General features: G+C 39.8%; 1 protein-coding gene across 3 annotated transcripts in view; it reads left to right on the forward strand.

Annotated features, from left to right (window-relative positions):
* The first annotated feature begins 1,267 nt into the window (after positions 1-1,267).
* The window catches only part of LOC137296115 (ubiquitin carboxyl-terminal hydrolase 15-like), a 36,197-nt gene continuing 11,346 nt past the window's right edge, over positions 1,268-26,118 (forward strand). The window contains exons 1-11 of one of the 3 annotated variants that reach the window (XM_067827801.1): positions 1,268-1,374; positions 5,485-5,612; positions 6,807-6,913; positions 7,403-7,547; positions 12,501-12,646; positions 15,496-15,551; positions 15,857-15,910; positions 21,824-21,983; positions 22,720-22,896; positions 25,185-25,343; positions 25,481-25,705. In XM_067827801.1, coding sequence (XP_067683902.1) covers positions 1,286-1,374; positions 5,485-5,612; positions 6,807-6,913; positions 7,403-7,547; positions 12,501-12,646; positions 15,496-15,551; positions 15,857-15,910; positions 21,824-21,983; positions 22,720-22,896; positions 25,185-25,343; positions 25,481-25,705 — 1,446 coding nt within the window. In that variant the 5' untranslated portion in view covers positions 1,268-1,285. Of the gene's footprint in view, positions 1,375-5,484; positions 5,613-6,806; positions 6,914-7,402; positions 7,548-8,431; positions 8,583-12,500; positions 12,647-15,495; positions 15,552-15,856; positions 15,911-21,823; positions 21,984-22,719; positions 22,897-25,184; positions 25,344-25,480; positions 25,706-26,118 lie in introns of all 3 variants that reach the window. The other 2 variants (XM_067827802.1, XM_067827800.1) reach the window with 2 other exon arrangements.

The raw sequence follows: 26,118 nt of genomic DNA on the forward strand, positions 1-26,118 counted from the left end.
GGTGATAAATAAAACTTCATTTATAGCTTAATGATTCTAGATCAAGTATGATATTCATAACTGTACAATGGAATTCGAAATCACATCGAGGGGCGACGATCTTCAAGGAAACTCTTCAAGCAACTCTTCAAATATTGTTTCAGCAATCATGCAGTATTTAGCTGAGGGATAACGTTAGGGGGCTCATAACACATGCTGTATGCATGCATGCATGTACACACAGCCATACAAACAACAACTTACCAGATGACATTGGTTCAGGTTGATGGTGCTACTCCAACACAACTTTAGAAATGTCATTTAATTATTTTATACATAAATAAATTACGCGGACAAACGTATCATTGAATGCGACCGACGTTAATTCCGAACATATGATTATTACCGTCAACAAACATTTAGTTTTGGTCGTATATCGTTTCTGTTTATTTGCCATGAAACTGTCTAACCCGCCATTTTACCCTTGTCCCGTGCAGTCACACATTAAACAAGGTAAGTGTAAATGTCCACCTGCTATACGGGATATCAGATGCTTTGCTACGACGAATATGGACAAATTAAATTACATAACCATCACACAAATACGATATTCTTTCCAACGCGCTCTAATGCTTGGGTAGATTCTCCCTTTACACTTACCAAACCAGCCTTCGCACTTGCCGGTTTTTAACCTCTGTCTTAAATTTACATTACAATCTCTGGTTCTTTTTTTCCACAAGCATGAAATGTATCTTCTTTATTGGCTCAGACAATATACATAATTTAATTTATCTGTGGATTGAGAGTAGAATTTTAATATTTTTCTTTCTTCCATCTTCATTTTTATTATTATTATTTTATCCATTTATTATTATTTTGATAACTAAATCATCGGTAATTATGTGAATACATGTATATTTATTAAGACAAACAATTAATCGACAACAAGAACATATAGGTCCTCTCTTTTGGGGTAAATACTTGTTGATATGGGCAATGGTAAACATTAAACATGATACACATGACGTGGTAGGAATGGGGATGGGCGTTGATACATCCCACCTGTTCGTTTGAATGCCAGCATTTGCGCGAGTCTGGGTTAAGGTAAGTAAATTTCAAAAGATAAGATAACGACTATTTATAGAGTTTTGCTGCTCCTCTCGATCAAGAAATGTCTTGCTAAATATAGAACATTTCCCCATCCAACAGACGACAGCCTCTTAGGACGGTTGTGCGTCATCACATATTTAGCCAATCCCATTGCTCGTTATATTCGCCCACAGATTCATTCATTGGACTTCCCAAGATGGCGGAAGGTGGACCACCGGATTGTGAGACTCAGAAGTCAGAAATAAGCAATTTACTGAAACTGTCCCTTAAAAAAGGCGAGACTTGGTAAGGATTCGTATATATAGAAACCTAATACACCATAATTAGTCAATATATTATTATAATTTTGCATAAGATAATATCATTTCACAGCGATAGTTCAGAGGTGATGGTTGCTGACTCATAAATTTGTACGACCGGGATTAGTTGAAGGTTTTGACAGCAGAAATATCTACCCAAATAATTAGCCAATGCATCACCTTGTGATCATACTTTACATCACTTCAGTCAACTGCAAGGTTTGGGAATCGTGTCGATGACTTTGAAACATCACAGGTGTCAACTTGTTTTTGAAATGGCGATTGTATAGCGAAAGTAAGCGAATGTTGTCACATTACCGATGTCGACGGGAGTGTCCAGAGAAACATATTCACGTGATTGAAAATGTGACAGGTCTGCCGTCGGCGTTCACAAACACTTTCAAGTCGACGTCTCTGATGTTGTATTACTATCGTCTTGGCCGAAAGTGGTCGATCTTGTTTGGTTTGTTGTTCAGGCAACAAGTGGATTAGACTGCTCTTACACCACACCGACATCCACAGCTCAACTTCTGCCACTGCCGTAGTTTGACTAATAATGTTATACTACAATATTCAAGCATAATGTTTTTGTTTGTGTTTTTGTTGTTGTTGTTGTTTTTCGTGGTCTTTTTGTTTGTTTGGTTTTTTTTTGGTTTTTTTTTGGTTTGTTTTTTTTTTTAGTTTTTTGTTTGGGGTGGTTGTGGGTTGCATTCCTGATGACTTTGCGTGGTCAAATCATTGCAGTTTGAAATTTATTGGTTACGTCACTGTTGTCCTACTGCAAGGGTCAAAGGGTCTAGATCCTTACAATAAGCCACATTTCATATCCTCATGTACCGTCAGTGTCTGTGATCTGTGAAAACAAAGACTGTTAAAGTTAGAAATGTGTAATGAACTATAATTTACCAATGCATTATGGCCCTATCCATGTATGAGATAAATTGAAATCTTAAGTGTCTTATGAATGTTCCTGTTGAAGGACCTTGTTTATCTTGTTTGATTGTTTCATTTTTAGATTAACTGTTCATACTCAGGATTCATGATTTGAAAAAGAAACTAATATATGATGAAATCATTTTGGAATTGACTGAGGAGTAATGAGTCTGACTATTGAAGAAGCAACTGATATGATAGCAATAGTCCACGTGACCAACTATTGAAATACAATTGCAATAGTCTTTTTCTTCTTCAATTGTCTTATTTGAAGTCATTTCCCAAATGAATATTTTGTTTATATGAAATAATACAAGTTGAAGTAGTTTCGTTCACTGTTTATATCTGACAAGAAAGTTAAAGCAAATCATCAAAAATCTTTGGCTAATGTAGCTAGTACATGACCAAGCTTGTCAGTTGTTATCAGTCCATGTACAAATGAAATAAATTGTGACTTTTCTGATCATGCATCAGTATGCTTATCGTTATGGTCGCATACACAAGCAGTGTGAACTTACATGCTGAGTTTCTCAATATTTTTGTAAGATATAGGTACAATGCCAATAATAGACAAATGCATTTAGTGTGATTAAACTATATGTTTTGTGTTGTATTATCTTATCAGAGTTTTGGATAGCAATGACAACTATCACCATTTTGATCATAGGTAACGTAAGGTTGCTTTAGAATTATTCAGAAATTGACATACAGTCGAACCCTGTGTAACCAGACGTTTTGCTTCCATTCAGAAATCGTTTGGATAGCGAAGCATCCAGTTAAGTGGCTCAAGCAAGTGAAACATACATTGACGATGTATTAGTGACAACTTATTCTTGTGTGCATATCAATAACTCAGTAGTCAGTAGTATGACAAATCCTAATTAATAACTGAAGTGACACGCGTTCCTAGTGTTAAGTATTTAATCAATTCACATCAAACGTCTCCCCAGATATGAAGAATGAATGCACTTAGTCGTGTAGTAAACAGTACTGATGTGAAACATGCACGTGCGCACAGATGTTTCTGTCCAGATAACTAGATTAGTTTTCAATGGAAATCTTTGAGAATGGTTTGAAAATTTGCTGTCTGGGTCCGGTAGTGCAGGATTCGCTTAAGCGACTAAAATTACTCAAGGTAAGTTTCGTTTCACATAGAAATTGTCATGAAAGCGAGGTTCTGGATATGCGAGGTCTAAGTAAACAGGGTTGTCTGTTTGACGGTTTGCTTAGAAAATTGTAGATAATTCACAGCATTAAATGGATACCAATGTTCGCGCAAAATATTTATATTTCTTGTATGAATCATTGGTTATGAAGCCCATTGCTGAAGACATTGCTGCAATATTGCTTACAGGTCACATGTAAACAAAAAATCAAACATAATTAAAGCACAGTTATCACTAATTCATCATATATAAAATGCATTGCTGGTTAAGAAAAAACAAATAAACAAAATGATTTATATACCATTTATGCGGCAAGCAGCACATATCCAATATATAAAAGCATAAAATACAGCTGAAAGAGATAAATAATTCTTATTAGGAAAATGAAAATATGACAAAATCTAACATGACATATGAGTTAACAAGAAAGTTCCTTGTAGTTTCATAACTTAACTTTTTTTCGTTGCCAAGTATTTACCTTTTGTTTTGTGTTTAAGCGCTTACAACCAACAAAACTGTAGTGATTTGAAAGATAGTAGATGATCAGTTGTTGATCATATTACCAGTAATCAGATAATGTTTTGATTATTTAGGATTTCTGTCACCATTTGGAGAAAGTAAAGATCAAAATGGTTGAATAATATGTTTTGTTATAGTTTTTGACAATGTACCAGTGGTTGGCCGGATAAACCATGGCTGTAACAAATGTCATGTCAACTGTTTTAAAAACCAGAGATAAAGCTTGGCTTTTCATGCCGTGTTGTGTGTTCTTTTCCCTGGAATACTGTAAGGCACAGTAGTCTGACATTAGTGCTAGAAGAAGTTTCTAAATTCCTCAGATTTAGAACTGAGATTAAGATTTCCTTGTCGAAGCCTAAATATTTTAGTTAGAATACATGAGATGATGCAGAACATTTAATCAAACACCTGTTTGCTATAAAACAGGCATTAGTCCAGACTAGCACAAACAGCAGCCACACACGCTCAGACACTCACAGACACGCTCAGACACTCACAGACACTCACTCCAGTCACAAACGCACATGCATGGACATCACCATAAGTGCAGTAAACTTGAACATGACATTAAACCCAGTTTCACCTCACTGCTATTACTATGTCGTTCAACCTTGTCCAGCCAGTTTATCATGTTCATCAACATCATGAAAATATTCCTTGTGGTTAAGCTAGACACTCGATGACACCGAACCCACTTTGTAGGGATTATTAGTCTGTCTTAGTTGCTGTGAAATTGCAAACAAAAGCAATGAGAACAGATCCAAACCATTCATAATGGCAAACAGTGCACATTAAACACTCTACAGTTTAGGAGTGCCTATTGACATATATCCACCTGTCAAGACAGGCCAGGCAATGTTGTGTGTCAAAGGTCTCTAGTCCTGTTAGAAATAATGCATGTCAAGTTGTATCTATTTTGTCAGATAGGACAAGTTCAAATTTTTTATAACAATAGTAATTTTAATGTAAATAATTTCATACCGAAAACTTTCTATTTTAAGAATTTGTTGGAAATGGTTGTGTGTATTTCATTTGAGATGGGTACATGAAAACAACTATAAATGACAAGTTTTTTTCTTTCTGTGTTATGTGGCGTTGAGGTAGCCTTGTGTTTAAAGCATTCACTTGTCACGCCGAAGAACCAAATATGATTCCTGACATGGGTAAACTGTGTGAAGTCCATTTCTGGTGTCTCCTGCTGTGATATTGCCGAAATATTGCGGCACAAATCTAAACTCACTCACTCACTCGCACTTTCTGTGTCATCATGGTCAAAGTGGAGAGACATTTGACCTTCACCTTGAACTGGATTATCAGGAAGATTACAGATAATATATATTTCATGCTGGTTCCACAACAAGTAACCTGTTTCCTAGTGAGTTTGTGGAAAGAATGCATTAAACATATAAATTAGATCTTTATATGGATTTTGTATTATCTTGTGTGATGATGTGTTCAGCAACCTAAATGTGTTGAAGGTACCTTGTGGACATCAAATGGTTCAAGCAGTGGAAGAAGTTTGTGGGGTACGACAGCTGGGACTCGTGCAGTGTTGGGGATGAAAGCACAAACCCAGGACCGATAGACAACTCTGCTCTTCTTAAAGGTACACATTTAAACTGTGTCAGCAGGGGAAGGGTTAACCCACTTATGTATAGTCTTAGATTGTCATTTTGTGAGCTGGTTTCTTTTGGCAGGCAATGAAAAGCATGAGGTGTCATTTTTCCCATACATTTTTAACTGCAAAAGTATATCACCTGAATGGGACAAAATGCAAATGAGTGAACTCAAATTAGGTTATGTGTATTAGGCTTAAGTGGTGGGAGAACAACCGTATTGGCTTTTATGTAAACAATTTGTATTAACAAACCTGAACATTTCATGGGCTTTCTTGATCCCATAAAATGTTTTCTGATGAACTGAACATTAAAACTGATGAATGTATGCCTTTGCTGGGGAAGATTATAATGAAGTGTTTTCTATTCACGACCTTCATAAAGGTGTTAAACATGCGCAAGATCTGCTGCAGGAACTGATGACTCATCAGCTTATTGTCCCATTTTTGGCATGGTACTGTGGTGGAAACTTGAGTATGGCAAAAATGCAAAGCAAATTCATTATATTTTTCTGTTTTAACAGTGAAAGGTTTAAACACTTTGTATAAAACTTACATCGCTAAAATAGGTTCCAATAAGAATCATCGTACCTCACGCTTCGCCGAACTGGCAGGGGACTTGTCTTGCCACTCAAAGTGGCCATGCTGAAAGAACTGAAACTCTACAAGTAGTGTGAATGGTTGAACCACTAAACAACTCACTCATCTTCTTTCATGTCTATGCTGCAAGTTCCAATCTCCAACAATAGAAGAGAAATGCTTTTGTGAAGTACCCATCCCCAAGAAGGGATGATATGCATAAATTGGTTTATCCAGCACCTTGCCTGGATGATGACACTATTGTAGTAACTAGTCAAACATTTGACAGGCATTTTTCAACAGCAAAGAGATTTGTTTTATGACTTGGCTGGAATTTATCAATTGATTTTTGAAACCTTAGTGGAGTATTCATGTTTTTCTTCATTTTCACTAAGGGACAGTGAGTGATGGACAGGCACAATTTTGCAGATGCAATTTAAACCATTTGTAAGAAGAGTCAAAAGTTAAAGTCTAAGTATATCAGTAGTTCCTGTCCATGAACGGCCTTTTCTTTTAAAGGACATGGTCAGTTTTGAAGTTTGTTTGAATAAACATAATAAATAAAATATTAAGTGTGTTTTTTGTAATATCATGCTTATGTTGTAGACAATGGTCAGCTGAAGGAGCACCTTGTGGATGACCTTGACTATACACTGTTCCCGGCTGAGGCCTGGAACAAGCTGTTGTCTTGGTATGGCATGATCGAGGGACAGGTGAGATACCACTTTGTTCACCAGGTGTTGTGTTGATCTTTTATTGCCTCAGGAGATGTCTTACTCTATCTTTAAAGTCTGTGAATCATGTGGATGTGTATTACTATGATCATGGCGCTCCTTTTCACTGGAATGGCAACAAAACTCCTATGCATTTTGGATTTATTGAATACTCAAAGTAAACCTTCCCATGGATCTTTCATAATGTGTACAGTTATATAAACATGACTCACTTCAATGAAGGTCCTTCAGTCTTAGAAGTAAGTGTGTCGGTTAACTGTGACATGTCACATGCAACACTTATAAGACAGAATTGATGAGACTTCAGTGTAAGATATATCAGAGCACTTGAGGTTAAAACCCTCCATTCCCTTAGGGCATATATGATAACTGATGCTCAGAAATTTATCTGTGCCAAGAAAAAGTTAAAAAATAGTTGTTTGTTGGGAGTGCCATTATTAATGCCAGGTTGTTTATTTCCCTGTCCAGAACCCCATATTGCGGAAGGTTATCGAGCAGGGCATGTTTGTTAAACACTGTAAGGTGGAGGTCTATCTGTTGGACCTCAAGCTGAGTCACAACTCGGATCATAACAAGTTCATCACTCGCCAGTTCAGCAGGGCCGATACCATAGGTACAGCTATGTGCAGTCCATCAGTGATCGGTTGTTGGTCAGTTGGTTGCATGGCATGGTCTTGGATCCATGGTGTAGTTAGCTGTAGATGTTGTCTCAAGTATACAACAGGGCTTCCCAACCTACTTGCACTCACTGCACACAATGTTACACATTTACAGAATCGAAAGGTATCATTTTGAGTTTGTGCTTTTTTGTGTTGATAATAGACAATGGTGACAGTTTTTTGTTGCTGATATTTAAAGAGAAAAAAATGGAGTCTACATGATATATTTTGATTAAGATTTTTTATCATTATGAATGATACCATTGTTTATTGTGTATACATCAAATGTTACTGTTGTTGGTGTCTGCATTGTACGGAAGCCATGTTGTATAATCAGTGTCGTTGCTTTGTGGATTTAAGGAAGGCTGACGTTGAATTGTAAAATTCTTCTTCATACGTTGTATCATGCTTTTTGGATGATTATTCAAAGTCAGACTTCTTGAAGTCCAGGCCATTATGAGTGTCTGTACTGACTCTTGTGGCTGTGGGAATACAGGGCAACTACTCACAGGACCAGAACAGTCACCCTCACATGGAGTGCTCAGCATGTCCTGTGTGAGAAACAAGCTTACAGCACTCTGTCCTCACTCCAGCACAACCCAGGCCTTCATCAATATTCAATTTCCTTCTTTACAATTAGCCCCATACATTTGACTCATGAATAAATCACTGGTCTTTTGAGATACTTTGTATTTACAAGCTGGTAATCATTTAGCAGAAAGAAGTATTGGCCAAAGGATTGTTGCTGTAGTTGACTGAAGATAGCAGTGTTTAGGGAAGTAGTTTCTCAACCAGGATGTAGACTGTCTGTAGTCTTGCATGCTTTTGTTCCTTGCAGGACCCCATCAGTAGGTGTGTTATAGAGGACGGCATGTATCTGAAACAGCTAAAGGTGGAGGTATATCTCTACAATATAGTTCTCAGCCTGTATGGCCAGCAAAGTAAAGAAAAATCACTGACAAGAGATGTCAGTCGAGCAGCAACAATAGGTATTCACTCTTCTGCTTGTCAGTACTGACAACTGTTATCAACTGTTCATTGTTTGCATCTCATCAGTGTAGTTGTTTTACTGTTACTTAGGCCTTGTGTTCTTAATGACCTTGTCAATAGATCTTTGTTTGCCTTGGTGTCCTTAGTGAAAAACATTCATAGATTTATCTAATTTCATCATAAGCTGAATATATTACACAAACAACCACAAGTATATACATATGTTCAATTAAGTTTCTGATATGTTACTCGAGAATCATTGCAAGGATGGAAAATCTTTTTTCAATTTCAAGTTTTACATTGCCCTCAGCAATATTCCAGGTAGGTGGCAGTGGTTTGCTTGAAGAAGTTGATATGGTGAAGAAGAGCCAGTATTAGATATTGACAACTTCATTATTGCAGTAGATATGAAGTTTTGTTGTAGCTGTTGATGCTGTTATCAAAGACAAGACAACAATGAAAATTTGTCAATCCTTTATTTCTACCTCTTCGTTTTAGTATGTTTTTGATGATGGATGTTGAATTCCAAGTAATTCCTCACAAGTCTTGTCGAATGCAGTGGTAGAAAGGTCATATAGAGAACTGGACCCTGTTCATTGAGTTCACTGAGAGACAATGTTTGAATTGATATCTCTGCCACATCCAGATTCTGTTTCTGACATCGTTCAAGTTTTTGTGTAATTTTACCAATGAAGCCAAGTGTTTTAGCAAGAACTTGTTCAGGATAAAACAGATCTCATCACAGTTCAGGTTATATATGGGGGATACAGATCATTTCTGGCCACTGCACTGAAGACTTACCTATACCTGTAACATTAGGATAAATACTCAGATTCATGCAAAACACTAAAAATTAATGAATGTTCGTTTCTAATGATGATGAATATCAAATTAAATTTATGAAGGTGTGGTTCAATTCAGAAAATATGTAAATGAATCATAACAGCCCTAATTATTATCACTTTGTAATTCTGGAATCAAGGTAGCTGCCAGTTTCAAACAGCTGATCAAGTTCTCATTAATCTGAGGTGTCTTTCATTGCGTTTGAATGCAACACGCCATGCACAGAAAATGTCTGGGAACAAATTGAAGAAGTGAAGCAATTGCTGTATGTTGAGCGCCAAGTGTAATAAGGCTCCGTCATTCTGACCTTGCATTATGACCCATGGCCTTGAACTTGGGATTAGTGATGTTATCATAAAGCTCAAAACTCAAACTGAGTGGTGAAGTTTGGCAAGGGGAGGTGACATTTCTCTGTCTAGTTGTACTGTTTGATGGATGCTATGGTCTATTATACTGTTAGGAGGATGCTATTGTCTAGTTGTTGTGTTAGGTAGATGCTATTTTCTAGTTGTACTGTTAGGTGGATGCTTCTGCCTAGATGTACTGTTAGATCGATGCTACTGTCTAGTTGTAGTGTTAGGTGGATGCTACTGTCTAGTTGTAGTGTTAGGTGGATGCTACTGTCTAGTTGTACTGTTAGGAGGATGCTTTGTCTAGTTGTTTGGTTATTTGGATGCTACTGTTTAGTTGTACTGTTAGGAGGATGCTTTGTCTAGTTGTACTGTTAAGGTGGATGCTACTGTCTAGATGTACTGTTAGGAGGATGCTTTGTCTAGTTGTTCTGTTATTTGGATGCTACTGTTTAGTTGTACTGTTAGGAGGATGCTTTGTCTAGTTCTGTTAGGTGGATGATATTGTCTAGTTGTACTGTTAGGTGGATGCTACTGTCTAGTTGTACTGTTAGGATGCTGCTGCTGTCTAGTTGTACTGTTAGGAGGATGCTACTGTCTAGTTGTACTGTTAGGTGGATGCTACTGTCTAGTTGTACTGTTAGGTGGATGCTACTGTCTAGTTGTACTGTTAGGATGCTGCTGCTGTCTAGTTGTACTGTTAGGTGGATGCTACTGTCTAGTTGTACTGTTAGGTGGATGCTACTGTCTAGTTGTACTGTTAGGTGGATGCTACTGTCTAGTTGTACTGTTAGGTGGATGCTACTGTCTAGTTGTACTGTTAGGAGGATGCTACTGTCTAGTTGTACTGTTAGGAGGATGCTACTGTCTAGTTGTACTGTTAGGTGGATGCTACTGTCTAGTTGTACTGTTAGGTGGATGCTACTGTCTAGTTGTACTGTTAGGTGGATGCTACTGTCTAGTTGTACTGTTAGGTGGATGCTACTGTCTAGATGTACTGTTAGGAGGATGCTACTGTCTAGTTGTACTGTTAGGTGGATGCTACTGTCTAGTTGTACTGTTAGGTGGATGCTACTGTCTAGATGTACTGTTAGGTGGATGCTACTGTCTAGTTGTACTGTTAGGTGGATGCTACTGTCTAGTTGTACTGTTAGGTGGATGCTACTGTCTAGTTGTACTGTTAGGTGGATGCTACTGTCTAGTTGTACTGTTAGGTGGATGCTACTGTTTAGTTGTTCTGCTGGGGTACTGAAAGTTATACCTTAAATTGATTCTGACTTAAATGTTTCATGTCATCTGTCATGGCTTTGGAAAAAGACAATATCAGGAAAGGCTTCTTTAACCTTTTACTGGTATAGATACATGTTCATTCCTGTAACACATATTAGAGGTGAACTCTGTTTTGTTGGGGTTATGCAAGGAAAATGCAGAGCCACCAGTTTGGCCCTATTGGGCAAATACAGGTAGACGTCTGATAGAGCCTTATTTATAGACAGCCTTCCTAGTACTTTCAACAATATTTCTAAATCCACAATACAGGAACAATACTAATCAAGTACATTCATTGTTATTGTCACTGTATTGTCTTGCTTCTCGGCAACACTGCTAAATGTTGTAGAGTGTGTACTTGTTACGTAAAGATAAGAAATTTAGAAAGAGTGTGTTGCCTGTTAAGAGATCACAATATTCAATTTGTCCTGTACCTGACCCTTTGACCATCTCACCGGGCTGCAGACAGTTTCCACGTGTCCATACCCCCTGTCTTGTTGTTTGTGGTGCAGTGATGCTAGTCATACTAACAAGCTTGCATGGAATATTCCCTTGTCAGATTGTAGGCATGCATCTTTGTATGTAATGTGTTCTTTTACAGTTTGTTGTTACTCAGTTATGATGCTATTTCATGTTTGAAGAAACTAAGGGAAGCAACTCACTTTTAGATGGTTGACAGTGGGATTTCTCAATATTTGCTGTGCTGGTCAGAATGTAAACATGGTAAAATAAAATAAAACAGGGGTTTTTTAATTCTTTTTATTTTTTTATTTATTTTTTAATTTGGCCTTTGAAAATTGAATTTTCCTTCCTTTCGTTCCTGTTTTACTATACCGATTAACTTTACTTGAGCATGTTAATGCACACATTTTGCAAAATAAATGTTGCTGAGGCTTTTTAATCACTCTTGACATATCTGTTTCCTCCTTAATATATTTCACCTCCATTCTTGACATTTCGAGTGTGTTTCATTTCCAGAGGTCAACTTGAAAAGCTTTCAATATCTGTTGTACAAAACATGACAGACACTTCAAACAGTTCTCAAAGTAGTTCCTCTTGCTATTTACTGATTTTTGGCATTGATATTATTCAAGATGTCCATGGAAATTATTTCGATTTGTCTTTGAAATATCGAGCTAGACTTACAGTAACTGTCAGGTGATTGGTCAAGTGTGTGGGTTGGGTGGGTTAGGGGTAAGGGAGGTGATCTTCTGATGACTCTTATTCTTTTATCCTTTCCATACCTGGTTTTCACATCTCATCTTTTGTAAGTGTTTGAACTAAGTCACACAAAGTGATACAGTTTAATGATATTCATCAATTTATGCTTGTAAACCCATATGTTGTATGCAGTATGTAAAACTGGCCCTGGTGACTTAACTGATTGGGTATCATTCAGATTGTTCTGGTTTTACTGAGTGCTTGTGTGTAAGAACTTGTGTGTCTGCTGTGCAGCTGATCTGGAGAAGATGATGAGACAGGAGTTCAGCATCTCCGAGGACAAGGAGGTGAGGCTGTGGAACCGGTACATGAGTTCCACCTACGAGCATCTCAACAAACCTGACAACACACTGCAGGATGCAGGACTGTACCAGGGACAGGTAAATATAAATAGTGGCATGTTCATATGTTGCAGGGTACAGTCACCCAGGGCATCTAACCAGTCAGCATGCCCCTAGACATACACATATAGCAGTCATTATGACTCCATGCTGTCATGAGTTGGAGTCAGGGACATGGTTGGGGGCGTCAAATGTGCAGATTCTCATGGGAAACATTGTGATAGGGCAGCGACCATGTATATGTACAGCTTGTATACAGACACATCGATGACAGTGATTGCAATACAAGTTTGATCACCTTGATCAGTTTAGTACTGTTAAAAAGGGAGATTGAGATGTCTATTTTGAAACTGGTCTGGGGTGATTGCTGTTCTGCAGTTCTGTCATAATGGTTTCTGCTAACCAGGGCTAGGTTGTCTACAGCTGAAAACCTAGTTGTATAGTCAACTGTTTGAAAATGCCAAAAGACTGGCCCACGACCAAAGACATCAGTGTGAGAAACCCCATACTTGGTGTACATGTACAGTGTTCTACAGAGACACACAGGTGTGAGATGACAACAGTCCTTACAAAGCTGTGTACAATCAGACTCAAGACTTTTGCATGTAGCTCAGTAATTATCCCCCACGGCATAGTCCTCGCCGCTTCTGTCCGTCTGTGCGTCCGTCCGTCCGTACATCCATCTGTCTGTCTGTAATCATTTTGTTTCTGGAGCATAACTCAAAACTGACCAAACTTACTAGATATAATAAACTGAATCTATGGGGTTTTTTTGTTTGTTTGTTTTTGTTTTCTTTTTCCATGTAAACCTTTTGGTGTTACTCTAATGGGAGGAGTGAGGAGTGGGCTTCATTTCTAGAGCTTAACTCAAAAACCGTTCAATATTTTCCTGCACAGCTTGGTGGATAGGGGAGAGGGAGGGTGAGGGGGAGACACAGGAAGAGGTGTGTTTCATTTGCGGAGCACACAGTTTCAAATTGTCATCAGTCAGCGGTCATAGACCGACATCTGTGTGTGACTTATGAATTAGTATGCTGATCGGACTTGTGACCGGTGGTTTCCCAGGGAAAGTGGTCGTTACAGTATCCTTTGAAATATTTATCATGGAAATTAAATTAATGTGAAAATTAAATGTTTGAAACCGGAAAGCACAACTAGCTGCTGTTCATTCGCAACAGCTCGATCCTTTCCGTGACCTACAAGAAGAAGGCTTGCCGGAATGACACGAGTAGTTACGAATGTACGTCAGCAGCAAATTAAGTTACATGTCTTTTGATGGGTTGGGAATAATGCAGTTATTCAATCGTTTTACGTGTTATAATTATGATCACTTTGCTAATGGTGGTGACATATGCAAACACGTGCATAAGCAAACCATGCCACCAAAAGAAAAAAATAAGCAGTCCACGTTGACTAGTTTTGTCACAGGGCAGAGCCCATTTCATAAACAGCCAGACACGGAGAGTACTTTCGTTCTCGAGAAACAAAAACAAACACATGCTCGAGTGTTTCAAGGTAGATGGTTACAATTACACTCGTGGTTTAGATACGACGGTGAGAGCGGCAAAATGACTTGTCAGTTGGGTGTAGATGCAAACAGAGACAATGCGTTCTCTCAAGGTTGTTGCAATTATAGATTGCCTAACATTGATGACCACGTGAAGACAAATGATCACAAAACTGCCGTCATAGCGCCCACATTGAAAAGAGATGTTGAGAAATTCCAAGACCTTCAGCATAGCGATCAAGAAAAGGGAGCACTGATAGGACTGAAAGTTGCCTACTGGATTTGCAAAGTGGGCATTGCCCTCATTACATTTCGGCCATTAATGGATCTTTTGAAGGAATTACATGTTCCAAATATTGAATTTTTAACAGTTTCTGATTCTGTCAAGTATGACTTGTCATGTGCAGGAAGCGATTGTATAGACTCAGTGTAAGTGTCTTCATCTATTGACAAAGAGGTCACAAAAAAGGCAAATAATTCACCTTTTGTATCAGTATTAGCTGATGAAAGTACTGACATTTCTCTTACCATGAATATGCAGGTGTCCTGTACTGCTAGAGTATTGCTGCCTAAAGTGAAACAACAAACTAACTCAAGTATTCAATGTTGATGTTTTATTTATTTTAATTCAGCTCTTATGTAAGAAAGTGTATGTTACCCCAATCTCCTTGCATCTTTTACTTCATTTTTTTCTGTTTTTCCATATTTTTTTGTAAGTAATGATCATGTTCCATATTGATTGGTGATCTGTCAGTTCTTAGGTTTGATCAGTGCCAAATTGTACATGATTTGTATTTCTGCCTGAAATGAAAACTCTGAACACAGACAATTGTTGTATAGTTTTTTAATCAATTTCTGGTGGACTTGCTGTTTGTTGCCACTGACCAGAACTTTTCACCACCAACTGGTCAGTGACTTACCCTATCAGTTTAGACTCAAAAACACTGGCACAACTCGGAAACTTCTTAATATCTTTCAGCAAACCTAGGCAGATGTATGATGCAAATCCCTAAAGTGGTGCCTTTTGTTATTTACAGATATTGGTCATTTATCATTTTCTGGGTTTCCATGGAAACGATTTGGACTTAGTCTCAAAAGAGAGGGATGGGCTTCGTTTCAGGAGCACAACTCAAAAACCATATCATATCTTTCAACAGATATTGGCAGATGTATGAGACAGATCTTGAAGTGGTGCCTTTTGCTGTTTACAGATATATGGCATTTATATTTTTCATGATTTCCATGGAAACGATTCAAACTTAGTTTTAAAAACACATCAAGTAACTCTAAGATGATTTGTCCTTTCAAGTATGCGGGGGTGGGGGTGACTCTTGTATTGATTTGTGAAAGTATAGTATTTCTTTCATTTCCCTCCTTCCAGGTGATTGTGATAGAGGAGAAGAATGAGGATGGCACCTGGCCACGACAGGCTAAGAGGTAAGTTGTTAGTATGTTTTAAACACCAGCCTGTTTTGCAGTCCATAAATAATGGAATCTGGACCTTCAATCTTCACAGTTAGGTTACAGTGACATCCGTCAACCAAGTCAGCTGGTCTGACTGCCTGATCCTGTTAGTTCCTTCATGGGAAGCCCAGTTCTACTTTACGTATGGATCCTCAGTGTTTGGGATGTTTTAGCTTTATTACCTTCACAATACACAAGATGATGTAACTTAAAGAAAAAGTTAGGTCTGACCTGACATACATACATCATCGTTACATGTGTCACCTTGTTGTTTCCAGCACAAGTAGCTACAACTCCACCGGCTCTTATGAACGCTCATCCTACACAACCAGGTACGTACATGGAAACACTCCTGAATATGTGCATCGGAACACCATGGTGTGTACAACAGTCTACAATCTGGGCCTCCTTTCACAAAGCACTAAGATGACAAAACTCATTAAGTCGGCCGTAGTGTAATGTTGAGATAAGGTCAACATGATTTTAACTTATTTCATGAGAAGAGCCCTTGGACCTAAGTGTTAGGAGAGGTTGACCTTAACATAGCAGCTGTACTGTCACCCAAGCTAACTAGATACTGACTTGTGGAAGTGGTGGGTCATTATTTACTGGCAGATTTCCTACATGTTCACCTTATGTTTCTTAAAAGTAAAACTATATATATTTCCTTATCCTGACTCAGGCTTAAATGCTTACTCTCCTCTTCCTGGCAAAGTTAGTGGAACACCTGAAATCCCTTGAAGTTCCCTTCTGAAAGGAGTGGACATAAAATTCACACTCACCCATGTATTACCTCCCTTGCCACACACATGGTCAGCTGACCGCCATGATACTTCACTCTCTCCCTACCGCCTGATGAGTGCAGCTGGAGGCTCCTGGGGTCCAGTATACGGCGATATGTTTTTCATTCTTTTGGTTTTTGTAACTAAATTTGTGTTTTATATTATTATATAAATTTGTGATTATTGTGCCTTTTTCTAGCACGTATTTCATCAACTGAAGGCGTGTAAACCTTTATGTTCTGCTCATACTCGTAAATTTTGCATTAAATTGTCTGAAGCAGAATTCTTATTATATTTACGGTCTGTTCACAGACGTGCTACAGATAAGCAGCGTCTGCTCACATTAGCCATGTCTAAATCTGGTGAAATAAAGTTGGGTAACCAGGGTTGGGCGAGTCCCCTCCCAAGACTCAGAAGAGACAATCTGTTGAGCCAGGGCCGTCACAGGCCAAGAAAAAGTCATCAAAGTCGAAGTCTTCATGTGTAAGATCATCGCAGAATCATCCTTCGTTCATGAAGAAATCATTCGGTAAGGAGATAGTCCCCTTAGAAGAACGTCAAATTTTGACAAGTCTCCGTTGATGATTCGGAGTATAGACATCTGTCGCATGTCAACTGCAACTTGTGCATCGTAGACAACTCTTCAACACAGTTGTCAATGCACGCCCCTCATGCATTTGACGCAGGTGCCTTCATGCAACAATTCACAACGCAGATGATGAAACTTCTGGAGCGACGATTGGAAGAGGAAAGATGACTGCACTCGTCCACGATGTCGACTGCGATTCAGCAAGAGCATTCATCTAGACCTGCACTCACGTCTGAGGATGAAGAGGAGGTGCATGCACACACGCACTCCGGAAGATCCTGGTCCCGATCACTGGGTCGCAGCACAGAGAAGGATATACCCACGCCGAGTGAGTGCACTTGTGCGAGTAGTTATCCTCGGGGGAGTGACGTCACACACTCTCGTGAGTGCACTCGTGGATGGACTCATCAACGGGGAAGGTCTCCTTCAGTCTCCCCTATTCATAGAAGACGCTGTATGCAGTCATCCTCCCCTTCGGACTTAGACTCAGGGGAATTCAGAATTCGTCTTACTCTAGGAAGAACAAAGTTAGACACCATCGTGATTTGTCTCCAGAGGTAGCCCTATTTTCAGACTCAGAAGTCACATCGTGGATCATGAATGGTCTGGACTTAGTCTCATCACCCAAGGATTCCAACTAACCCAACACTTATTGGATGAAGAAGGAAGACATGCGTTAACGTTTCCGGCGATCGCTCCGATATCTATGATTTCTGAGAAGTTACCTACGGCATTCAACTCAGCATCCAAGTTTCAACAACAACATATGCCACCCTTCAACGCTCGTCGCTTCGCTCTTTACCATGCAGAGCCCTCCATCAGAGCACCAGATGTAGACAAGGGATACAAGATAATTAGCAGTCCCGCAACGATCTTACAAGATAGACGACATTCAGACGGGCTCGATTTAGACTCACGTCTCAAGTTCAGCAATCCTGCGAACGAGGAAGAATGAATATTCCTGTCAACTTTTGTCACTCAGAGATATCAGCAGTTTACGTCCGAACATCTCATCTCAACTACTGTGGGACTGAATCTACTCCCTAGACAAGATTGAAGAGGTAACAAGGATGATTGCCCAAGACTTTAGAGAAGTCATGATGATCAAGTCCATGGACACCTTGACAATGGTGCTGTAGCAGATGGGTGCAGGCGAAACCAATATTCACTCTCAACGGTCCTTTTTAGGACCACCAAACGACCCAAAAGAATGCTTGATAACTTGATGTAAAATGAAATAAAACATGGAATATAATATTAAAACAATGAAGTTAACATAACAATGTTTTATATATGGTGCCGTTTAGCCCATCAATCATTAGCATTTTGTGCCAATATGGTGCCATTTTCTCCAAACGACTTAGGTGCCATTCTGCTGTGGCGCCGTTCTAGCTATAACCCAAGCCGACAAGTCAGCGTTACAATAACAAGTCCAAGTTCTCCAGAGTCCAGAGAACGAGATATAAGAAGTTTAATACCGGAGCATCCAGGAGGTAAACATTAAAGATCTGGGTCGGAATGAGTTTTCTACCCTCAGCCGTTCCCATACAACCATCTCATGTGAATGAATGTCTTCAACTTGACTGGAAGAAGTGGTGAATTCTCAACAATGAATATGTCACGAAGATTTTTCAAGATAACTGCAACATACCACTGCAAACTACACCTCCAATCACAAGAGATGACAGTATTATCTTGGAAGATTTGTCTACATCAGTTTCAAGCGGCGGAAGGTTTTTTGCGCGCTTTGCTCATCTAGACACGTGCTCGCCAAATAGCATGGTTACGGACAAGCCTAAATGCTAGCAAGGGTATCACCACTTAAACAAGATTTCACGATGATCAGTTATCTGCTACACTGATGACGTCACGTCTACAATCTGATTGCTCCTCGAGAGACAACACCTTGTTGAGAAAGCCAGTGAGGTTACATCTACAATCTGATTGGTCGTCAAGAGACAACGTCCTGCGCAGAATATGATGTTATTTTTCCAGCGTGAGGAAGTCGTCTACATTTGACCTACAGTCATTCAACAATGGAAAGATGTCGTTTACACACTAGATTACCAGTCTACAGCGTCATTTGATTGTTCAGACGGCATAGAGATCTTCTACAGCCGACTCAATGTTGCCTATCAGGAGACTGGTAGCAATGAATGGCAATTTCTGATCGGACAGTCAGCCAGCTATAGATAGACTTCCTTGGAATGTCAACCCGTTCAGCATTGATGATCTGAAGACGAAGAATGACGCATCTTCATGGCATACAAGCTCATCATAGAAGTCAACTCAGTCTACTACAAGTGGACTTAACTATCAGGCTACTAACTCAGCTCAAATGATTTAAGGATCTAACTCCACGGGATTTGATTCATCACTACGTTAAGATAAATCGCTGTCCCAGGATCGGTGGGTTGAAGTTCAAGCCGATGATTAGAACAAGTTCTACTCTCTCCGTTATCACTATGTCAGTGATAATGTCTACTCGATTTGCTTACGTCACCTCAGGATATGACCAGACAAAGACACCTACTACTACATTAAAGACTGCAGTTCCTGAGTCACGGTTTCACGTCTTGACCGGTTTACGATGATAGACAACTTGAAACCACACCCGCTATGGGGAACTCACCAGTCAAATGGCTGCGCAGGAACTTATATGTTACAGTCGGCATTCTCTATGTAGACACGTCTCTCCAAGGATGGCGTGCCCATCTAAACAACTTTGCAGCGAGAATCTGGAAGACCGAAGATCGAACTCTTCCCATCAACCAGTTGGAGATGAAAGTGTGATTCATGCTATCCATCACTGGTCGACAACACTGAGAGACAAGCTACTGATGATCCACACAGACAATTCAACAGTGGCTTTCTACTTAAACAAACAAGGGTCAATGAGATCGCCATCTCTACTACACCTGCCAAATAAAAGCATGCCACATACTAGGAGTTTGTAACATCATGGCAAAGCTTCTTCTCGTCCTCTTCGTCTATCACCAACAGAGTGGATTCAGCTTTGAAAGGCATTTTAACTAATCAGTCAGATGTTTGTATCGCCTGTACCAGATCCGTTAGCCAGGGCAACATACACTCTCAGCATCCCATTGCGTTTCGCCCTCCAGTGCTGCTACCAAAAGTCATCGAGAAAATAAAACAGACCAAGAGGCTACAACTGCCTTTGGTCGCGCCTTACTGGCTAACAAGACTTTGGTTTCCAACACTGATAGAGGAGTTAGGACAACCAACACTGCAACTACCAGATTGGGAAAATCTTCTCGTCCGTCCCCACATGAAACAGGCACACAGCAACCCATCTGCACTCCGACTTCACGTATGGAAGGTATCAAAATCTGTTTAAAACACAGAGGATACTTGACGAGAGCAGTGAAAAGCAGTTACCTTAGCCTTACGGAAATCCACTCGCACCCTTTATGATGACAAGTGGAAGCGGTTTGAGACATACACCAAGATGAAAGGCTTCACAGCGATGAAGGCAACATATCCGTAGATAGCAGAATATTTATATCACCTATGACATTCCAGAAGTCTGAAAGGCTCTACATTGTCTTCATAATTGCCAGTTCTCAGCTCAGTTGTCACCATGGAAATGGGGACCAAGCTGACTAAAGTACCCGAGTTACTTGCCTTGCTACGCTCCTTGCTACGCTCCTAGATTTAGAGCTCCATCATGGGATCTAAACATCCTACTCCAACATCTCACAAGTGATGCGTATGAGTCGCTTGATCGGACCTCATCTGAACTGCTAACTCAGAAGACGCTGTTTTTACTTGCCTTGGCTACAGCTGCACGAATATCAGAATTTCACGCTCTAGACTTCAACTACACTAGCATTGATTTTATTGCGGAAAATCAACTGCCAGGTCAACCGGACAGACAATTCCACATACCGGCACTATCTGCAATCTCAAGATTTATCATTATGTCCTGTCTGGGCATTGAAGATATGCATCACAAGTACCAAGTCTAGAAGGCACCGTTTCAAGCGCCTGTTTATCCCTATATCTACTGAGACACTTACGGAAGTATCCCGCAACACTATCTCAGTGTGGATCAGAGCTGTTATATTGAGAGCCTATAAGCAGCAGTATTGGAACCTCTGCGAGTCTCCAACCCACATGAAGTCAGAGGCTTGGCCTCAACACTAGCGCTACATGGGAATTGCTCGCTATCAACTATAATGGAGGGCTGCATTTGGAATATAATGGAGTGGCAAACATAGCCAGAGTCTCTGGCATTCATCAATTTGGGCCTCTCGTTGCTCAGCAACTAACAGTTCCTTGACGGTGCTGAGTTCACTCACCCGTTTCATCACGTGACTTGTGGAAGCCAGACGTTCTGCGGAGTATTTTGGTGGAAAGTCTATGTGCACATCTTGATCAGACTAGCAGTGATTACAACCTTGTATTCATTATGGATATGGCGAAAGCCCTCCCAGCCGCCCCTCACAGACACGCTGAATTCTAGTATTCTCATGTCGGTCGATTATAGGAAAGAGTGAAGTATCATGGCGGTCAGCTGACCAAAGGAGGTAATACATGGGGGAGTGTTAATTTTACGTCTGCTTCTTTTTGAAGGGAACTTCAAGGGATTTCAGATGTTCCACTACCTTCACCAGGAAGAGGAGAGTAAGCATTTAAGCCTGAGTCAGGATAAGTATAAAATATCAATTTTATTCAGAAAATTACATGGTTTAGTGGAATCTGGTTTCCATGGTCACTGGTGTTTTGAGCTAGGGTAGGCCTTGTGAACATGTGAAATAAAACCATTTCATCATATCTCATCTTTTGTGCTTTGAAATCCACCTGTAACCACCTGTCATTCCTTGCTTATTGTGCTTGTGCTGTGTCTCCAGGTCAGGTGGTGGCTACGGCGGTGGTGGCAGCAGCTATGAGTCGGGGTATAGTTATGGAAGCTATGATTCTGGTTACAGTAAAGGCAGTGGTGCTGCCAGCCCCGGACTCTGTGGACTGGCCAACCTTGGGAACACCTGCTTCATGAACTCAGCTTTGCAGGTGAGCTGCTCATCTCTCTTATTCATTGATTTCACTTTATATTTCAACTCGCTGTGTGCATGCACGAATCGTATAAAATATAAACTGGTCAAATTTGTATAGTCGTATGCTTTAGTGATAGTGTAAACACACTCTATCAAAAAAAAGAAATCAAAACATGAAAATTTGTTTTATGTCGAGTGCAAGTGATCCCAATTCAATTATGAAACAAAGACCAGGACTAGCTAAATAAATTGCTTACTTTGTGTGAACAAGTTTTTGTATAAACACACTTCCCCACCACCGTCCTTCCTGCGCATCCCCTTCTCACAACTAAAAACAATGAGATTTTTATGCAGTTGCAACCAAAATAGGACATCAGTTATTGAAAAGCAAAGGTAAATGGATGTATGTACTCAGCTATGAGCAGTTATCACACGTAAGTGATCTTCATAACAGTTTTGTTAAGAGTGTTCGATGCACATATGACTAAACCTTAATTTGGCCAGTGGGTATTTTCACGTGCTCTGTCTGGTGATCTACTGGTGCCATTTTTTAGTTTCTGGAGCAGAACATAAAATCCTTTCAGTACTTTCCTTCCACTGCCATATACACACCAAAACATTTGACATAATCATAGTCCTAGTAGACATACATATTCATGAATAGTATTTTCTCCTTGCGGGAGATGCTGCTGACTTGATAATTTAGATGTCGTCGGGGAGTGCCCCATGAATTGCTGGTAACTTTGTTTCAGTGTATGAGCAATGTACCACAGCTGACAGACTATATGATAGATGACAAGAAATGGGAGAAAGAACTGAACGAGGACAACCCGCTTGGCAACAAGGGCGAGATTGCCAAGTCGTATGCTGAGCTCATCAAGACCATGTGGTCCGGGAGGTACAGCTACACAGTACCCAGGAACTTCAAGGTGAGACTGCCTAGTGTGAGGACAGGAACATGCAAGTACAGTCAGACCTCGTATATCCGAACTTCAGATACCCGAATACCGCGGTTTCCGAACATTCCTCACAAAAAACGAATTTTTCTAGTGACAATTTACCTTGTATATTCAGATGTTCAGTTTCCGTATCCAAATGGTCAATTTTGCTAACGAAACATCAAAATGTGTACAAATTTGCCTCGTATTTCCGAACACCAAAGCTGACATCGGCAAGATGTCAGATTTTTACCTCTTATTAACAGTGATCACTACTTTTACCTTTGTTTTCAGCGAGATATCAAAACACGAAATCTATCATGTCTACCGCTTCCCAATTCATTGTGTGTCTAGCTAGTTAATTTATTGTTTAAAGTGGCGAATCCCAAAGCTAGTCTGGACACCATAAAGGACCATTTTACGTCGACTTTCGGCCATACCATTGGGAAGACGACCATTAGCAACATCTCGAAAGAAAAAGTGAAATGGCATGGGACTCCATCTGATTCAGCTGATTTGACACGTTCAAGAAATGCAAAACACGCAAGGATGCACTTTATCTTTGGCTAAGTGATGTTAACAGTAGAAATTTGCCAGTAAATGTTGATTTGTTAACAGAAAAAGCAAAATAAATTGGTGCCAGTCTGCAAATTTCCGACTTTGCCTATTCAAGAGGATGACTTATGCGATTCAAAGATCATCACAGTATCAAGTAAAAGAATTTCCAAGGTGAAGCAGCTAGTGCCGACAAAGAATCTGTAGTGAAAGGCTGAGAGGAACTGTAAACTGTGCTCCACGACTATGACCCTGAAGACATAGTCAACATTGACGAAACTGGACTGTTCTACAAACTGGGACCTAATCACACACTGGCGTCACAACCTGTAAGTGGCACTAAGTGATCAAAGGAAAGGATCACTGTGTACTAATGCAACTAGAACTGTAAAAATCAAACCTTTTGGTACTGGCAAATCCCATCACCTGAGATGTTTTGATAGTGGTTTCAATCCCGAGATCTATACCAGATGCAAAAACAACTCTAAGGCGTGGATGACAGCAGATCTCTTTCGTGATTGGCTGCAGTTTTTTGACCGACAGATGAAATCACGTGGAAGGCGGGTGATATTGCTTCTTGACAATGCGGCGAGTCACAACTGCAAGAATCTTTAACTGAATAACGTTACTGTCAATTTCTTACCACTGAACACAACTGCACACATCCAACAGGAATGTATGTAGGAATCATATTGACTTTTAAGGCACATTATAGGAACTAAGTGGTGAAACATTTCTAGGACTGTATTGAGCATTATGACACCCCTGTTGTGAATTTGCGGCAAGCATTACAGATGGTCAAGTTCACATGGGAAGCAGTCTCTTCAAAGACAATTACAAATTGTTATAGACATATAAACATAATCCCAGAAGCAAGCGACAACAGCGATGACCCGGAAGATGATATGGTTCTATCAGAATTGGCGGAAACCCCTTCACACTTAAGCTGACAAGACTGACACCACGCCCATCACCATGCATGAATTTGTTGATGTGGATCACAATGAGGAAACCGGACAGACCCTCTCAGATGAAGACATTATCCACATCGTGTCAGAAGAAAATCCAAATGATGAAAAAGAAGAGGAAGACTGTGCAGAGTATACACCAGACAGGCAAACAATCACACCAGGTGAGATCTCACATTGAGATCAGATTTATCACTTCGAACATGCCGGCAAGATCACAAATCTGGAACTGTTATTTAAAATTCAAGCAGCAAGTGATAACTCTACTGCTCACCAACAGTCATCAATCAAAGACTTTCAAGCCAATGTAATTTATGTTATGTTATGCTATACAAGATGTTATGTTAAATAAAGAATGTACATGTGTACAATGTAGTTGTGCTTCAATGTTGTTTTGTTTTCCCGTGTAGCCGACTGCCTAGGTCCTGTTTCAGACATCCAAATGATTTGTGTATCCAAACAATTCAATAAAACCAAAGTATTCGGATAAACGAGGTCTGACTGTACGTCACTGTCTATTAATGCAACATTGATACTGATTGCATCTCACCACCTCAAAATGATAATGAAGATAGAGAATTATTTCATGTTTCATAGAGAAAACAAGCCACGCAACAAGATATTACTGAATGAGGAATGTGTTTTATGAAAGGTATTACTTCAGCATTGATAAGCGAAGGAACGAATATGGGAGCTGAGTCTGGATCAAGGTAAAATTGTTACGGTAGATTTTTCCAAACATGTCTCTCTCTGTAGGTTGCTGTGGGCAGATTTGCACCCCAGTTCTCTGGATACCAGCAACAGGACTCCCAGGAGCTGATGGCATTCCTACTTGATGGGCTTCATGAAGACATGAACAGAATCCGGAAGAAGCCCTATGTAGAGCTGAAGGATGATGACGGAAGGCCAGATGCGGTCAGTAACCAGCGCTGTGGTGTCCTTTGTAACTGTACATCTTTATGTAGGATGGGTCACGAAGTACTACTGATTGTGCTGTTGATCATGCACTAGATGGAACGGTTTCTTTATGTATGCATTATCTTCCTTTACAGATGGTAGCTGCTGAAGCCTGGGAGAATTACCGCAAAAGGAATGATTCAATAATTGTTGATATATTTCATGGACTTCTCAAATCCACTGTGAAGTGTCCTGAGTGTTCAAAAATCTCTGTGACCTTTGACCCATTCTGTTACCTCTCACTGCCTCTTCCTATCAAGAAAGAACGTCAGATGGAAGTGTTCTGGGTGCCCCTTGCTCCCAAGGCGAAACCAGTGCAGGTATGTTACCGATTGTCTTCTTGTATGGCTTATGCTTTTATTAGTTACTGGTCTAGTGTAGTGGGTTTGAAGCCCCATGTATCTACAGTGTATCCGCCTATTGTGATTACCACCAAAATCTGCTCAAACCCTGCTTACTCACCATTGTCCTGTTTGTCAGTTGATTACGAAAGTCCAAACCATTTTATCAGCTTTTGAGTGTAAGATATTTTGGCAAGGACAAGATTATATCTGACAAATTGTTGATTACTTACCCTGCTTAGCTGTTGATGGGTTTCCATTGAAGACTGTATATGAAACATATACTATATGCCAGGGATATGTGCAATGAGTTGTGTTTCCCAGAGCTGATGATGTGATGACCAGTTCTATGCTATCAACCAGTAGTTCTAACAGACTAGACTGTTGTCTAT

This window comes from Haliotis asinina, chromosome 9 (assembly GCF_037392515.1).
Source record: "Haliotis asinina isolate JCU_RB_2024 chromosome 9, JCU_Hal_asi_v2, whole genome shotgun sequence".
Lineage (NCBI taxonomy): Eukaryota > Metazoa > Mollusca > Gastropoda > Lepetellida > Haliotidae > Haliotis > Haliotis asinina.